We start from the raw sequence: 18,921 nt of genomic DNA, 5'->3' as shown, positions 1-18,921 counted from the left end.
AAGGGTCAAAGGTGAGATTTGAACCCCGGTGTTCCTGGTTCCAGGTAGCAACTTCTATACCATAATGTATCTTAGTAATACAAATCTTATTAACCTCATTTTATAGATCTGGAAACAAAGTCAGAGAAGTTTAGTGAGTTGACTAAGGTCCCATGATGACTCATTGAGTAAGAATAAATCCAGGTCTTTGGACTCCAGACCTAGCAGTTTTCCTCACTGAAAGGGTCCTTTTTATCTGAGGTTCAGCAATTTCCTTAAAACTCACTCTCCTTAAACAGAGCAAGCCCTCCTTCTTCACTCTGACAGGGAGTCATCCCTAGGTTGGGGAGGAGGAGAAGAATCTGGGTGGAGGCTTCGAATGGGTTACCTTCCCCTTGTCAAAGTAGCCTATGATTGTCTCATACAGAGTCTCCTTCAGCTGCCGGTGTGTCTGTGATTGCTGTAATCCCGCCTGCATGACCTGAGATGTACATTGCTCATCTGACCACTGCAAGGAAAGCATAGGAAATCAAATTGGTTCAGAAAGGGAGCTGAAGACATTCATTTCCCAGGATCCCAGCTTCTCTCTGATTAAATGCAGAGTGTCATCCTCCTCCCAGTCCTATCCTCCTCTTCCTCCTTCTCCTCCACCCCACCCCTTTCCTTCATCTCTGTTCCCCAATGCCCTCCTCGATCAGCTCCCTTCGGATAACCTCAGGCTTCTCCAGGACTGAACGCCAAGCCTTCTGGCAGCAACCAACATCTTGTCTGGACAGTGAGAATACAGGAACAAAGGCAACTCAGCTTGCTTGAAAAATTGAAACTGTGGCATCAGTGCTTAAAGATGAAGCCCTGGGCATGCCCCAATCCTCTGCATTCTGAAACATTCTGGGTTGCAAATTTCCAGCAGAGAGTTACTCCCTTTGAATTTGCTTTTGTGAAACATAACTGGGTATTTCCTAAATAATGTTCATCAGCATTACTGGCCAATTCAGAGCTTGTGGTTGGAATGGAATAGCTCAAACTCATTAAGGACAAAGGATCTTAAGAAGACTAAAAAAAAAGAAATCATTCCTTTATTTTAGTGATTTTCAAACAGGAAAAAAGAACAGCAGGCACATGCTAATGATTAACACAGCTCAGATGTTACATAACTTTGAGGTTTTTGTTGTTGTTTAATTATTACTGTTAACTATGAAGAGCCCTTTAAACTTAGATTTCATGATGCCAAACCTCCCAGTTAATTCAGGGAGAAAAGGAAAAAAAATGCTATGCCATTTATTTGGAGCAAAACTCCTTCCTGTTCCTGCTTATTTGATAGATTATTTTCTTCAACCTTCTAGGTGGATCTGATGGGACCTTGCTCTCTTCTACTCTTAGGCTCAGAAGGGACCTTGAGCTCAAAAGTTACCTAGTGCAAGCTCTCACTCACCTTGAGGAGCCAGGTATGTAGAAGGAGAGTGTAGGCAGCCTCTGTGTAATTCTCACAGTCCAAATGAAGGTCACGAAGTTTGTATAGGTATCTGTTGGGGAAAAGTGATTTGGGTTAGCAGGCCCAATTGGAAAAGAATATGCCTGGCTGGGGTGAGTGAGTCCTAGATCTAACCTTTCCACCACTCTCTCAATGCTAATCAATATTACCCTCAATGTAAACTCAGTATTTGATCGACAGAAGCCCAATTTGCAATCTAAAAACTTCTCCTACTCCCAACACTCAGCAGCTATCACTGAATGAAAACAAGAGCAGTAATTTTGCAAGGATTGACTACTTGGGACCTGAATATAAGGGCTAAAGAAAGGCAACTGCACAGAATGGTTAAAAAACCATAAACTTCCTCTTTCAAGAACAGAATGATTAGAGTGTCAGTATTGAATTAGAGAATTAGATTTGAACGGTGGTTCTTGAACCACTGTCCTTAGTTTAACTCATTATCCATTTCCTCATCCTGCTATGTTCCTTTTTGATGGTGTAGTTCTGAGTCCTGAGATGGAAAAGATAATAGTGTGTAGATGAGGACTGAAGAGCCAGATGAGCTAAAGAATTTAAATAAATTAATATATCATAGAGCTTTAATAGATTATTAAGAGAAACCAAAGATCACAGAATCAAAGAGCCACAGATTTGGAAGGTATTTCAGAGATCATACAATCCAGTCCCATCCCTTTAGGGCATCCCTTAAAAGTAGTCAGATGACCCTACTTGAATACTTCCAATAAAAGAGAACTCAGTACCTCCTGGGGAAGCTTATCGTATTGCTGAACAGGCAATTTTCTGAAAGTTTTTTGATATGTTGAGAAGTTTCCTTGAAACTGCTAGTCCTAATGTTAACTTCTGGAGTCACAGGTCCATAGTTCTAAAGTCAGGCCATTTAGTTCAGCTCTCTCACTTTACAGATAAGGTGACCGAGGCTCACACAGGTTACCTTTCTTGCCCAACATTACATGGGCAGTAAGAGGTAGAGCTAGGGTCTCAACCCAGGTTCTCTAACTCCAAAGCTCATTTTCCCCACTGTATCAATTTGAATTCATTTACTCTCTCCTTATATAACAAACTGCCAGATACAGTTCCTCTTCCTAAGTCTTCTCTTCTCTAGGCTAAACATCCCTTTAGTTCCTTCAGTTGTTTCTCATTGTATAAGCAGGAAGCCATCTCCAGTTGTCCTGATCTATACTTTGCCCCTGGACCCAGATGGCTCTGGAAGAGAAAGTGAGGCTGGTGACCTTGCACAGCCCTCCCTCCCTTCAATCGAATTCACTTGCAAGTCATGGCATCATCTTCCTGAGGTCATGGTCCTCTTCAAGAACGAGGGACAAACAACAGCATTTTATAAGCATATCTTGGGAGATCGTCCTAACTGCAGTTTGAAATCACGATGGAAAAACAAACCCTCCCACAAACTGACCTATCATCACAACACCAGCTACACAGACAATTAGGACAGATTCTATATGGCCATTTGGTTTTGTTCTTAGGGGCATTCATTGGAGTCTACATTTAGCAATATGGCAGAGGGTAAATGCCTAATGAGACGCCTTCAATTACTTCACTCCAGTGGAGACAGCAGTATCAACAAAGCTAATGAGGCTCATGGGAATATGACCTTGTATCACCTTTCTTCCAGATACAGGGAGATATTTAATGTGAAGAATTCTAGGCTACAGTTGCCTCTGATATGATATCTATATCTATATATTTATAAATATGTATGTGTGTGTATGTATATATGTATACACACATACATATATCTCTCTCTCAAACTTTTTATAGTCCTTTATGGAAACTAAAGCTCTACCATTAGTCCATGGGTTTCCTACATTTCTTCCTGCCTTACAAAAGGTTGTGTGGAGTGGTGTGATTTAAGGTGCAACTTCACCCTGCAATGGAGTGGGGATTTTGTAGAAGACAAAGCCCCAAGAAATTTAAAATAATAATAATAATTAGAAGCCTCAAAGAGAGTGGATTCTATGGGCAAAAATCTTCAAGGGGTCCATTCAGGAAATGGGAGAACTATAAAAGTAGTAGGCCTAGATCTCCTTGCATTTGCTGGTAAATTCCAGGGTTAACTTTTACATTTTCTGCAACCTTTCTACTTTTATTTTGTTGTAATTTTATGGTAGAGTTTCTTCCATGCTGGATAATAGGATATATATGTACATATGTACAGAACTTTGGAAATCTTAAAGTGCTTCATAAGTGCTAGCTATAATTAACTATAACAATAATTATATACATTTAGAGCTGGAAGGGACCTTGAAGGACATTAAGTCCAATCCCCTCACATTACAGATGAGGAAAGGGATGCTCAAAAAACTCAAAGAACTTGCCTACGATTCCATAGCTAGTAACTGACAGAACTGGAATACAAACCTCTACTCTCTGACTCCAAATCCAGGGCTCATTCCATTCCATTCCATTGAAACTAAATTCCTATAGCATTTTAGAATGGAAATTTGTGGCCTCTCATAGGTGATGTGGAAAGAGAAAACCAAAGGTTGGGAGGAAAGATAATGACAGTGAAGGAAAATTGGTAACTGAAAAAGAAAGACTCTTTTAAGAATTGACTATTTGGGGGATATGAATGGAGGGCATTTGAACTCAGTCACGTGTGAGCTATTGGCTTAAGTGGTCCTGAAGAGAAAGGCAGAAGGGTGATGCAAATGAATTTGGGGGCTTGATAGAAGAAAACTTGGGGACTGTGGGTATGGCAGGCTCAGGGCACTCTCTATGTCTTATCTCCATCTCATCTTGGGGAATGTAGAAACTTCTTATGAGACCAGACATCCCAACTTACTGCCCAACAAGTTCAAGAAGAGGTTTCTCACAGCTACTGACCAATCAAGAATGAGGTCAAAGCCCCTAAGCTTCTGGGGGGCAGGGACTGTTTCATTTTGTCTTAGGGATCCCTAGCACCCAGCATAGTGTCTAGCACAGAGCAGGCACTGAATAAATGCTTGTTGACATAGGATTTGCTTCTCTTGTTTTTCCTCTTTTTCTCTTCTTATTATATTTAGCATTTGTCTCTAAGTCAGGTTTTTAAACCCAAGATAGGAGATGTTAGGTTGGCCTTTTGTGTTTACCTGTTTCCCATCTTTCTGTCTTCCTCACTACTTGGCTCGTCACTTTGGTGAAGAATTTAGTAAGTGATTATAGTCTGGAGGAGGATAAGCCAGAGGGATTGGGGAAGGGCAATTTTTGGAGCTCAAGGGTATATGATGTACACATTTATAGGACTTCAGAACCTTTGGAGAGGACTGGGATTTGGTTAAAGATTCTAGACAGGAAAAACACCATTCCTGAAAGATATGGAATATCACATGTGTGTCTGTGTGTATGTGTGTGTGTGCATGTATTTATCACCAACAGATCTCAATAAAAAAAAAATCAGATTCTTAAATGATAGTCATGAGAGGTTACTTTTATAGAGCACTTAACAAATTATGCTTTCCGTTGTCTATCTCGGCATTATTATCCTAATTTTCCCCAAGATGGAGTAACTAGAGATTTTCCCACGGGTGCTAAAATAAGAAGGCACGGTCAACATAATGCACAAGAAACACAGAAGAAAAAAAAAGAGCTTAATACCTAGCTTAAAAACAATAGAAAGCTATAAAAAGGAAGGCAGCTGGTAAATTCCTACCACAACTCTGCCCTGCTCCCTACCTGTCTCCACGGAGTGGCCTCACCAACAGCAGTTTCATGCCAGTGTCCTAGAGTCTCTGTATACCTCCAAGAGGATAATATCCCCCACCTGAGAGCACTTTCATGGCATTTATATTCTGGGATAGACTGTAATACTGTCCTAGGTAACCAAATTCTTAGGTACAGCTCTGCTCATTTCATAGATAAAGCAAATGGGACTCCAAGATATAAAGTTCTTTGTTGTTCAGTCGTTTTCAGTTATGTCCTACTCTTTGTGACCCCATCTGGGATTTTCTTAGCAAAAAATACTGAAGTGGCTTGCCATTTCCTTCTCAAGCTAATTTTTACAAATGAGGAAACTGAGGTAAGCTGGGTTAAGTGACTTGCCCAGGGTCCACAGCTAGTTAAGTGTCTGAGTCCAGATTTGAAATCAGAAAGATGAGTCTTCCTGACTCCAGGCCCAGCATTGTATCCACTGTACCACCCTAGCCGTGTCCAAGATATAAACAAAGAACTTTACCCTAAGTTTCAAGACTAGTAAATGTTAGAGCTAGAGTTAGAAATGGAATCCAGTTCTTTTGGCCAAGTCCAATCAGGGTTCTCCTCTGGGGCTTCACTGATTCAATTCTGGGCCCCAAGAGCATGAGCTGCAAAGGAGCTTCCTGCACTAAGCCCGCTGGCCCCAGAAATATTCCCTGGGGCTCTTTTCCTTCAAGGTCTCCTTGGACTGGACTATCCAGGGGTGGGGAACCTGTGGTCTCGAGGCCACATGTGGCCCTCTAGGTCCTTAAGTGCGACCCTTTGACTGAATCCAAACTTTACAGAACAAATCCCCTTAATAAAAGGATTTGTTCTGTAAAACTTGGACTCAGTCAAAAGCCCACACCCAAGGACCAAGGCCACATGTGGCCTCCAGGCTGCAGGTTTCCCACTCCTGGATATGGTATATGGCTTGTATAGTTTATGCAAAGTAAATTCAGTACCCTACTCCCTCATGCCCAATTCTTCTCCCCAGTGTGAGCCCAATCAACTAAATGTTTAGCTCACCAGGTATTTCCTTTAAATGAAAGTCCAAAGGGTTGACCCAGCAGAACAAGATTTAACTTATACTTTCACAACCCACAGTGTGTTCCATGTTTAGCATCTCCTCCTGTCTACCATATTCTGTCACCTGTAAAGGGTTTCTCCTGTCATTAAAGAGGTAGTTTTTCTATAGCTAGAATCAGCCACATCTTTTTTTTTTAAATATGTGAACAGAGAATAAATGCTTCCTCTAAGAATATCGTGTGTGTGTGTGTGTGTGTGTAGAGGTTTGGAAGTAGTCAATGTCCTTGCAATGGGATTGCTGAGGCCGATAGGATGATCCCAGAATCCAGGGATTCTTGGCCCACCCAAGTCAGTCTGACGAAGCAATCTAAACCTGACCCCCACCAATGAAACCCAAGGCCCAGCACTGATGAGTCTTGAGGCTAATGGCCTTACCTTATGTACATCTCCTCTCGGTTGTTATCTTTGTAGAAATTCTATGTGGAAGAAAAACAAAAGTGATTGGGGTATTAAACTTTGCCTGTATCAGGCTCCTGTACATGGCCTGGTATAAGACAGCCTTACCATCCCGAACTTACCACACAGCTTTCCCTCACTCCCTGACTCCTCTCCCACCCAGCAACTCTCCTGGTGAGGAGAGGAGGAAGTTCCAACCTTGGGATTTGGGTGGTGAGGGCAGGTTATCTCTGAGGCTTGCCTAAGGATTTGCTCTGCTGAGACAGTGGAAGTAATCACATCCGTTATGCAGGAGTCTGCTCTTAGCATAGAGAGAATAACCACCCAAAGCAGTTAGGAACCACGGGATTTCATAACTAAAATACTTACATTCGACGAACCAGAAAAACTTCTTTAAGGCCCCTCATTCATAGGATCATAGATGTATAAGTCTAACTCTTCTCATTTTAAAGAGGCCTACAGAAGTTAAATGACTTGCCCATGGTCACACAAGCCAGGACTTGAACTTAGGTCTCATGTCTCCAAATTCAGCATGTTTTCCATTGTACCATGCTGCCATCAATTAAAAAATAAACAAAAATTTGGGACTAATTTAACTTAGGGCCATTTGATCATAAAATGTCAGAGCTAGAAACTTAATATCAAAAGTTCAACTCCCTCATTTTACAGATAAGGAAACTGAGGCTCAGTGATTGGGGTAAAATGACCTACCCATGAGGAGGTAATTTGTAACTGAAACAGTGTTTGAACCTAGACCCTCTGGCTCGTAATCCACTGCTTTTTCCACTACAGAATTTGTCATTGTTTGTTTGCACTCTGAGTCAGAGTCATAGGATACTAAGGCTGAAAAGAACTTCAAGGCCATTTAGTCTAAAGTCTCTTCATTCTACAGATGAGGAAACAAGCCCAGATAGAAGGCAGTGCTTTGCCCGAGGTCATGTAGTTCTTTAGTAGTAGAGCTGGGACTCAGAGATCTTTAGCCTCTCAGTATAAATTGAGAGAGGCCCAGGTGAGCACAAAAAACTGGGAATGTTTGTAACTGCTTTGTCCCCCTGCCCCAAATAGAAACCATTAAGTTCCAAGGGAGCCAATCATTCTATCCATACTTGAAGAAAACTAGAGCTACCCAAAAGAATTTCACACTGAGATCCTCAACACTCAAAGCCCTTGCTGGGTTCTCCACTATAAGTTTCCCCAATACCTGAAGCCTCAGCTGGGCTCCCCACAGGAAGGTTCCCCAGCACCTGAAGCCCCAGCCAGGTTCTCCACAGTAAGGTCCCCTGACACCTGAAGCCTTAGCTGGGTTCTCTATAATAAAGTTCCCTCGCATCTGAAGCCCTTGCTGGGTTCTCAGTGGGATGGGCCTGGGTGGGCTGGCATACCAGTAAGTTCACTGTGCAGCTCATGCGGTTGTCCTTGCTCTCATCAGTCATCACACCGCGGTAATCCAACAGCTTCTCCAGGAGGCCTTTGACAAGAATCACAAAGTTCTCCACAGACTTGGCAATGCTTGGGTGATGCTCAGCACACTCAACCAATCTGCAAGCAGAGAGAGAAAGGGGAATGATCTGAGAGCCAGGTGAAAGCAAATGCCTTCGATAGAGGCCTGTAGGAGCTAGGAGGAAAGGAAGAGGGAAACTGGGACAGCCCAAGGAGAGATGGAGTTAGGCCATGAAAACTGACCTGCTGGATTTACAGTTCCCATCAGGGAGATTAGCAAATTAAAGACCCGCTCTGAAAGAAAGCCTTTTTATAGTAAATACGAAACATATATTTTGTGCACAGACATGTTTCATGTTCATAACATGTTGTTCCCTCCAATAGAGCGCAAGTTGATTGATTGCAAAGATGGTTTTATTTATGGTTTGTATCCTCTGCACCTAGTAGGGTGTCTGGAACCGAGCAGGTGCTTAATAAATGCTTGTCAGTTGACTGATAGAAATTAGGACACAAGATGCATCTGTGACATAAGAGATTTAAGCTAGCCATTAGGAAGTGCTTCCTGACAGTAAGTCACTGACAATGGGGAGCATGATAAATTTAGCAGAAATCCAGTACACCAACGATGCTACCCTACTAGAAGCCCTACTAGATGCTCTCATAGACATAAGGATGCTATTAATTCCCTTCATGAAGCCCTGCAATGGAGTAACGTTGTGCTGATTGCCGTCTGATGATCCGAGAAGCCCAAGTAATATTTGTTTTTTCTTCTATTGAAGATTAAGAAATGTTGCTACAGAAGTGCTAACCCAGCCCTGTCAGGAAGTGGTGAGGAGAAGGCCCTGTCTTATGAGGCTAGCCTCATCCTGAGGCAGTGGGATGGCTGAGCAGCACTTCATTCTTCCCCAGGTGTTCACAGAATCAGGGATTCTCAGAGTTGGGAGGAACCTGAGGGATTATGTAGCCATCCTCTACCTAGATAGCTGTCTGTTCTACAGAAACATCAGCAGCTAGACATCTAAGTTCCGAGATGGCATAGCGGACAGAGTGCTGGACCTGGAGTCAGGAAGACCTGAGTTTAAATCTGGCCTCAGACATTTACTAGCTTTATGACTCTGGGTGAGTCATTTAACCTCTGCCTGCCTCAGTTCCCTCATCTGTAAACTAGATATAATAATAGCACTTCCCACAAGACTGTGGTGAGGACAAATTGAAATAATATTTGTAAGGCACTTTGCAAATCTTAAAAAGTAATATATAAATGCTAGATGTCATCATCACCATCATCATCATCTACACTGAGTGGGAACTCAGTACCAGGGTTTCTATGAGGATCAGATGACATAATCTTTGTAAAGCATGCTATCATAGCATATCATACATCACATCATATTATGAGCTAGGTGTTATTATTGTTATCATTTCTGTAATCATTATCTCCTGTTCAACTTCTACATGGTTCTGATCGTTCAGAAACCTACTTCTCTGCATCTTCATCCCCATTACTCTTAGTACTATAATCTGGAGCCAAGAAAAACAAACCCAATCCCTCTTCTTCATGGCAGCCATTCCAATACTTGAGGACAGCTATCCTGTCCCTTCTAGTTCTTCTCTTCTCTTAGGCTAATTATCCCTGGTCCTCTGCAGTGTCCTGCTCACTGACCATCCTGGCTGCCCATCTCTGAGTTTGATCCAGCTTGTCAGTGTCTATCCAAATATATTATCCCTGGAACTGATCACAATTGTCCCGCTGTGTGAGGTTCAACTAGTTGTACAGCTGGGGTGGCATATGTCCCCCCTTCCTGCCTACTAACAATTACACTTTAAATTTACACTATACTTTTAGCTTCCTCAAACACTTTCACATCTGTTTTCAGAAAAGACTCCCACAGTACCTATAAGGTAGACCTTCTATAATACCTATAAGCATGTGTGTCTCCTCACTCCCATTTTCTAGACGTAATTCTAGAATCATAGAATGCCAAGACTGGAAAAGGCCACAGAGGTTATCTAGTCCAACTCTCCTATTGTTTAGACTAGAAAAAAGACGCTCGGGGAGGGGAAGGGCCTTGTCCAAGATCACAGAGCTGGTGATAGATTTAGGAGTGGAACCCAGGTATGTGTGCTGACTCCCAAATCAATACTCTTTCCACTATACAATATAACTGAGACATAGTGAGGTCCTGTGACTTGGAATCAGCTACACAGCTATTCAGTACCTGTGACTACAAATATTATTTATGTATTCTTTTAAGAATAATACCTAATAAGAACTGAAGTCTAAAACCTAGGTCCCCTCTCTTCCACTTACGGAGCTCTGTTCAATACACTACCCCTCTACCCATACTCACGTTAAGTGTTTTTCCAGAGGGCAATATTACACATGTATTCAGGAGACGTAGAAATCCCCTCAGCCACACTCAGCAGGTTCTAGCTGCTGCTATCTCTGTGGCCAGTTTGGGTACTAGAGACACCTGGAAGCATTTGAGAGACAGGGACCTTGGATATTCATTTGGCCCCCATGGGGCAAGCTGGGCTACAGAGAGATGGCCCTCCAGTCTGTTGCTGTGATCAGACAAACGCATCTTCCCTACAGGGAAAGCACCTGCTCTTCGTCTCACAATAGCACAATGCAAATCAACCTGTGATTTAAACAAAGCTTGGTCTCCACATTTTGTGTGTGCTTTCGTCCAAATGACTCACACTACCAGCTCACCTTCCCCTTTCTACTCCAGTGACAAAGATAAGGAGGTTCTTATACTTGCCAAGTATCTCATAGGCTTTGATTTGTGCTCCTCCACTGCCTTCCTGGGAGGGAAGAAGAATCCCTGAGATGGGGCCCTCAGTGCCTGGAAACAGGGGTTGGTGGAGGGAGGGGGAGGAGTGCTCTGGACTAGAGTTTCTGCAACCTATAATCTACAGATGGCTGGAGGTGGATCTTTGGGGAACATCTCCTGGCAAAGACTGAGAAGAGAAAGCTATTCTCATTGGCCCAGTAATGGAGAGACTGATGGGTAGGGTACTTTGGGGGAACTAACTTAATGTTTTTCCTCAAGCCCCTAAGACTAGAATGGAAGAGTGGGCTTGGATTGATACTGTACCTTTTGTCTCCTATTCTGTCTTATAGGAGGTAGAGGTAATTAATCACCTAACAACTGGTTGGTTTCCACTCATACAGCAACCACCATCAAGTTCCCTCTAGAAAGATGAGCATAGTGCCAAGGGATACGATTGGTTTTCAGTTGAATTAGACTGTACTGATGGAATCCAATGCATAAAGAGTTGTCTCATGTCATAGACTGAGTTCCCTGACTCCATTAGGGGAAGAATGAAATAATAAAACTGCAGTGGAATGAGTGTGTGGGTGGATGGGGGGGTAATGATCCAAGGTCCTTGATGGTCTCCCATTTACCCAGATAATGTGCTTTGATTCTCTGACCTAAAAGTTGCTTAAGAGTAAATAGGCCAATGACACCCTCGTAGAATCCAAGGGCCCATAAGGTAGGCTGATCGTCCCCTTAAATATGGTACCTATGCTGCTCAAAGATAACAATAGAACAAGGGAACAAGTTGTTCGCCATTCTAAGCTGTGCTACTGCTCCCAACTGCAGTTTTAACATTACTGTTTCTCTTCTGGTTATCTGATACAGCTTAGGAGACTCCTCAGGTCATCCATAATGACTTATGAGTCCTATGAGTTTTAGGTAGAACTTAGAGCTTACCTGGTCTGACCTTCTCATTTTACAGAGGCAGAAATGGGCTGAGAGAAGCTATGAGCTTCCCAAGGTCACACAGATCATCAAGTAGTGGAGCTGAATTTGGACTCCAGGTCCTCTGACCTGAAACCTAATGCTCTTTTTTTTTCATTTTATAACTTACTTTAAAAAATTTAACTTGTTGAATAAAACAAGCATAACATATTATAATAAAAATATGATTGTATGTGAAACTGCAAATCTACTATGTTAAACCTGCTATTCCTTTTAAATATACAACAAAATTGTCATATAAATTTCTTTTTTCTTCCCTCCCCCACCCCCCACCAAAGATGATTACCATTAGGCACAAATACTCTCTGCCCCTCCTGTTCATATTGGCATTGAGGCTTGTCTAGCTTCTGACTCATACTAGTTTGGAACCTTACTCTTACTTTCCCAGCTGGTGTCATTACTCTCTTGTCTCATCTAACCTGAGTAAGCTGGGGGCTTTTCCTTGATCACTGTCAATGATACCTTATTCTCTTTCCTTCATTAATTCAGACTAGCTTGGTCACTTCCAACCAGTGGCGGGGTGCTGTTACTGTAGCCTGAGGGCCCACATCTCCGTATCTATGCCTTCCTTGCTTACTTCTCGTTCTGCTGCTAAGAAGAATAGTGATCACCTTTTGTTGTTGAAGGAAGGCAGTTACGTGGCAGGTATGAGATAGACCGAAACTTTCAGGTCTGAAGATTCTGTGACTGAGCCCCTGGGGGAAGAGCTGCATGTCCCCTGTGGCTACTCCATATCTATTTCTATTATCTCTTCCCAATACTATCACTCCACTCTTGCCATTTCAGGTATATTACCTACTGATGGCAGATAGGAAGAACAATATGGTTTTTTGCCGGCAGTTTCAATAAGGACAGACGAGGGAATAGGCGATCCTTGTCAGAATTTGTTCTTCATTTCCATCTACACATTCTCTTTGATCAGATGTAACTATGACACTGCTTCTACATTCCAGATCTAAGCTTCTGAACTGATTCCCACCCCAAGAAGAAGAGCATAAGATAAATGGCTTTGACCTCCAGGACGTGTGTATGCCCTGCTTATATGATTTCTAACTGGCCTTCAACTTACATGTGGTTTGGACTATTAATTGAGAGAAAGTGCGGTCCACTGAATAGACCTAGATTCAAAGTCCCCGTCTGACACATATGGGCTGTGTGACCTTGGGCAAGATTGTTTAGCTGCCTCATGATCTCCAAGGCAACCCTCTAAAGATAAAGGTATCAAACACGTAGCCTCTGGGGTCAGTGTAGCCCACAAAACTCCCAAGTGCCGAACCAGATAAAAATGTAATTGGGAAATAGTTTACAAAATAAATAAAAAATATAGGGGAAGCTAGGTGGCGCAGTGGATAGAGCACCAGCCCTAGAGTCAGGAGGACCTGAGTTCAAATCTGACCTCAGACCCATAACACTCAGTAGCTGTGTGACTCCAGGCAAGTCACTTAGCCCCCACTGCCTCACATTAAAAAATAAAATAAAAAACCTAAAAAAAATAGTCAAGTATAAATAATGTTAACATGGAGTTTTCGGAGTCAATACGTGGCTTGCAGGGATCCTTATGAACAGCCGAGTAGCCTGTTTCTACTTGAGTTTGCCATCACTGCTCTCAGACTCTAAGGTGCAGAGGTGCTGACCTGCATTGACCAAAGGAGTTTTCCATTAGACTGCGAGCTCCTTCTGAGCGGAGACTTCTGTTTTTTGGCCTTCCTTTCTATCCTCAATGCTTAGCACAATGCCTAGTACATAGCAGGTGACTGACTAATTTGACTGATTCACCTGAGAATGAATCACAGACCTCAGCCCCTCTTCCCATCCTCTTAGACTTCTAATGACCTTCCATGTTACAGATCTCAACCCTCTCTCTCTCTTACCCAGCTTAGCCTCCTAACAACAGCATACTTCCATCTTCTTTCACTGACCCCTAACTCCACTGCCAGCGCCAATCAATCATTTGATTGATCATCGATCAGCAGGCAGACATGTATTAAATGGCTACCTATAAGCCAGGCTCTGTGTTAAGTGCTGGGGTTACAAAGGCAAAAACAAAACAACTGTTGCCCTCAGCGAGCTTACATTCTATAAGGAGAAAGAGAACGTGCACAGATAAGTGAATTCAAGGCAATCCATGAAGAGGTGGGGATGGTGGGGTTGGAGGGCACCAGATGGTGGCCGGGAGGGCTGCCAGCCATGACCAGAATGGAACCCCTCCTTACTTTTGCCTCTTGCATTCCATGGCTTCCTTCAACACTCAGCTCAAATCTCACCTTGGGCAAGGGACCCTTTCCTTTGAAATTAACATTGACATTGTATGTATCTTGGGTGTACAGTGATTTGTGGGTTGTCTCTCTTATTAGAATATGAGCTTTTTGAACGGCAGGGATCATATTTTTTTACCTTTCTCTGCATCTCCAGGGCTTAACCGAGTGCAGGGCATATAGTAAGTACTTAATAAAATTTTATTGACTGACTAAATGGCAATACCTGTGTGGCCTGGGGCAAGCCACCTAATTTCTCACAGCCTCAGTTTCCTCATCTGTTAAATTAGGGGGTTGGACTAGATGACCCCTAAGCTCCCTTCCAGTTCTAAATCTACGATCTTGTGAATCCTACTGCTGCAGGAACAGGGATTTTTAGGACTGAGATGTGGTTCCTCTCATCAGCTCCCCTCAGATTTCTGGTAGGATCCTGACCACACCTTCTTTCCTTGAAATATTGGGGTATGATTAGATAGGGCTGGGGAGAAGTCATTTTTATGGCCACTACAGAAACCAGTAGCAAGATGCGCATGTATAAGTCAGTTACAAATTCCCTGAGACCTAAGTAGACTGCTGAATGGGGAGAGATGTATCTCTGCCAAGGATTCCTGACCATGGGCTTGAATTCCCAGAAAAGGGCAAGGAAGAAGGATGGCTGGCACGCTGGCACACCCTGGAGGAATATTACAACTAGCCCTTGTTCTGAAGGAAAGGACCAGTGGAATTGCTCCATCAGGGTGTGCTTGTAGACCTGGCCCAAGGCCTAACGTACCTTTATTGTTGACTCAGGGTCACTGGAACCTGAGCGTTAATCAATGAGCTGAGCTGCTAAGCAATGCCGAACTCAGGACTCCAGCTGATTCTGATGCCCGGCTTTCTTCAGCGTGAAACTGTCTTAGATAGTCATGCGGGGCAGAGGGGAAGGGAGAGGGGATGCACTGAAAGGGCTGCATTTTTCCAGGTAAGGAAGGAGGAGCAGTGGCCTCAGCCCTTGGGAATTTTGTACTGTGGTCTAAACTCTTGGCGAGGATACTGGTCTGCTTTGTGGAGGATGTCCAAAAATGCTGTTTCTGGGGAGAAATAATGAATTTTGTCTCTGATTTTTCAGGCCTATAATCACATTTTTCTTATTATAAATAATCCTTTCTTCAAGAAAGTTTTTTTTTTTATAAAAATTCACCTGCTGACAGCCTTTGGACTTGGATGTATTCCTGCCCCCTTTTAAAAACCCAAAGTGCTGACAATACTTATAGTCTTGTTCCTGGTCAATATTTAGAATGTTTTTAATGTATGTGGTCTCAAGAGATAAATATTGACTGAGGCAAAATGTCACCATTTTCCTCTGGACAATCAATCTCAGTATTCACCAGAGAGAAGGGGGCAGCAGAATTCTCCCACTCCAGTAAAATCATTTGCATTCTAACGAATTTAATGAGCCCTGTGCTCAGAGAGGATGAAGAGAGGGAAAGGATACTGCTGAAGCTGGCCTCCTACAAGATCAGCATTTCCTTGCAGGGATCTGATCGATCACTCCGGTCTTTTTTGTGTGATATTCCTGAACAACAGGCACTTTCACATCAGAAGCTTGGCTTGTTATAAGATGAAACAGGTTTAGGAAGGGCATAGGAAAAAAATGACTCCACCTAAGATGTCAGGTGAGGAATAGCCACCAGACAACCCTAATTTACAGGTTTAAAAATAGCAGGGAACTTTGAGGCCATATAGTTTAGTACTTTCATCTTATAAATGAGGAAATTGAGGTCCAGAGAGGTAATGAAACTTACCCAAGGTTTCACAGGGGAAAAGTGGAAGAACCAGCATTCAAACCCAAGTCCTTTGGCTACCAATCCATAGTTATTTCCACAGTCCTCTGCTCCCTCCTACCAAGGACAACTGACATGCTCTTCTGCGGTCTATCATTTCATAACTCCCACAGAGACTAGATGGACCATGGATCTACTACAGCAATATTGACTTCCTTATGTAAATTATACTGTCCTTTCTCTTTTGGCCTTTACAATGTGTGTGGGGAGGGGGTGCAGGGGGACTGCTTTATGCTAACATTTCACATTTCAATTTCTTTTCTGCTGATGTCATTTAAATCTCTGGGCTATTCTTTCTTTCCTTTTTACCACCAATTGTCTTATAATCCACAGTGATATTTTTTTTTTCCAGAGGTAGAATACAGCCATGGGCAATAAATTCAATTGTCTAGACTAGTGTTCCATCAGGAATCCTTCCACGACATCTGCTAAAAATTTCAGCATTGCCTCACACAAACACTTTGTAAGCCCAGAATTGCTGTAGGTCTGAGCAGTGGCCTTTCTCTATGTGTTCCTAATGATGGAGAGCTTCATGAAGCAGGCTTGGCCAGGAGGAAAGCTTTTGGAGAGAACAGCTGGTTCTGGAAAGAGGAGATATAGGGGCTATGGTCAACAGGCCATGAAAACTGGTATCATTGTGGAAATTCAGCACTCTGTTCTGTCAGTCTCCAAACAAGTCACTTGCTAAATGGCTATTTACCTTATAGGATCAGAGACTTGGAACTGCAACGTGACCTTTGAGGTCAGCTAATCTAGCCGTCCCATTTTATAGAGGAGGGGGTACTAAGGCCCAGAGAAGTTAAAGAGTGATTTGCCCAAGGCCACCCGAGGAACAAAAGGCAGAACCTAGATTTGAACCAAAGTCCATTGTCTCCAAAACCAACACTCTTTTTATTGAACCTTGTCTACTCAACTTCCTTAAGGATTGTAATAATGATCTCTTAATAATAATAACTGACATTTATACAGCACTTAAAAGTCTGTAAAGCACTTGGCAAACGTTATGTCCTCTGGGCCATGCAACAACATGGCGACCTAGAGACGATCAGTATTATCGTCCTTGTTTTGTTCATGGGGGATATGAACCTGTGATTTTATCAGTGTAGGAACTACCAGTGTGGAAGCTTCCTCCAATCAGCAGAGGTCAATCACCAGTCCATCCATCACTTACATACAGCTTTAGAAAGTTGTTGGAGGCACCAAGAGGTAAAACAATTTGCCCAAGCTCACATAGCTAGCAGGCATCAGAACCTAAGGCTTCCAGAATCCAAGACTATGCCCCCATCCACTCCACCATAACAGTCTCTTATTCCTTCTTTTCTACTCCCCAAGAACTTTTAGCAGATAGAGAAAGTACAGTTTGTATTTCCATAGAAATGTGTATCTCGTCTGACATCAGAAAGGAAAATTTAACTAGTACAAGCAATGCTAGCTAGTAAAGAGACCTAACCCACATTCTCTCCACTGTGCCTTCTTTCTTCTCCTGAGGCAAGAGGTTTCAAAAATTCATGGGAATAATAATGACTAAGTCATTTAATTATTTATTAAGCATCCACTAGTGGAAGCTCTAGTCTATAGGCTACGTGGGGAAAATGATTTGTAAGACATATCCCTGCCCTCAAGGATCTTACTGTCTAATTAGGGAGACTAGGCATTAATATAGGAAAAGATCATCTTTACATTAGAGAGGCTCAGACTGGACCAGGGGCGATGAACCTGTGGCCTTGAGGCCACATTTGGCCCTCTAGGTCCTCAAATGTGCCTCTTTGACTGAACATAAACTTCACAGAACAAATCCTCTTAAAAAAAGGATTTGTTCTGTAAAACTTGGATTCAGTCAAAAGGACCTAAGGACCCAGAAGGCCACATATGGCCTTGAGGTGGCAGGTTACTCACCCCTGGACTGGACTTTAGGGGCTCTCAGAAAGAAGGTTTTAATCATCTTAGACTCAGCCCTCCCAAAAAAACTTTCCCCAAGTGTGAATACCTTGGCTCAGACCCCAAGGCTAGACTTTCCTTTGTCATCTAGACAAATAGGGTCAGTTTCAAATAGAACCTGCAGATTGCCTGTTAACTTAGAAAACCACATATTAACATTATTTATATTCTATTTTGTTAAATATATTCCAATTACATGTTAATCTGATGGGATTGTAGGCTACCATGCCAGCTGCCCTGTGTTTGACACCTCTGATCTAGATCTTTCGATAACCATTGGAGAATGGCTTCTCTTGTGAGACAAAAGTGTCAGTCAGTCAACAGGCTTTTATTAAAGGCCTCTTACAGGAAGTGGGGTTTGAGCTGAGTCTTGAAGAAAGCCAGCAAAGCCAGGAGGTAGAAATGAGGAGGGAGGGCATTCCAGGCATGGGGGACAGCCTGTAAAAAGGAAGGGAGTTAGGAGATAGGGTGTCAAATGTGAGGAGCAGGAAGAAGGCCAGTGTGGCTAGGTAATAAAGTACATGGGAAGGAACAAATTCTAAGAAAACTAGAAAGGTAAAGAAGGGAACAGGTTGTGAAAGGCTTTAAAAACCAAACAGATGATTTTATATGTGACCCCAGAATTTATAATGAGCTAGTAGAATTTACTGAGTAAGGGAAGTGACATGGTGAGACCTTCATGGGAATCTCCCTAACCCTAGCCTGTGAGAGAAACCCTTCAAGCAGATCCTCAGGCTGAGCAGAAGGTTCCAGCTGCAGGTCCCTCAAGGTCATGTACAAGCTGGATTCACAGGAGAGCCTCAGGGCTCTTCCCCATAGACTCACCGGCTCCCTGTGCCTGAGACTTACATAGACTCCAGCAGCTGCATGTACTGCTCATCACCACGTCCTCCTTCCACTTCATGGTCCAAATTGAGGATGATTTCGTTTTCAAACTGTAATGGTGGTAGAGTCCAAAAGAAAGAAAATGCATCAGTCTCAAAGCAAGTTCTTGGCTTCAGCCTACCCCTGAGACCATCCAGCCTGAGCAAGAATGGAGAGCACCTGTGGGTCATCCAGAAAGCAAAGATGGT

At 42.8% G+C, this 18,921-nt stretch overlaps 1 protein-coding gene across 2 annotated transcripts in view; it reads right to left on the bottom strand.

Moving 5' to 3' along the window:
- The window catches only part of DOCK2 (dedicator of cytokinesis 2), a 499,735-nt gene that overhangs the window by 31,628 nt on the left and 449,186 nt on the right, over positions 1-18,921 (bottom strand). For both annotated transcript variants that reach the window (XM_078150544.1, XM_020992326.2), the window contains exons 34-38: positions 18,698-18,783; positions 8,005-8,161; positions 6,602-6,642; positions 1,412-1,502; positions 368-487 (exon numbers count right to left, since the gene is read on the bottom strand). In XM_078150544.1, coding sequence (XP_078006670.1) covers positions 368-487; positions 1,412-1,502; positions 6,602-6,642; positions 8,005-8,161; positions 18,698-18,783 — 495 coding nt within the window. The remainder of the gene's footprint in view (positions 1-367; positions 488-1,411; positions 1,503-6,601; positions 6,643-8,004; positions 8,162-18,697; positions 18,784-18,921) is intronic.

Source organism: Phascolarctos cinereus, unplaced genomic scaffold, assembly GCF_003287225.1.
Source record: "Phascolarctos cinereus isolate Bilbo 61053 unplaced genomic scaffold, phaCin_HiC Scaffold_2;HRSCAF=192, whole genome shotgun sequence".
In the NCBI taxonomy this organism is placed as follows: Eukaryota; Metazoa; Chordata; class Mammalia; order Diprotodontia; family Phascolarctidae; genus Phascolarctos; species Phascolarctos cinereus.
The sequence above is the reverse complement of the archived record's forward strand: the minus strand, read 5'-3'. Positions and strand labels throughout refer to the sequence as shown.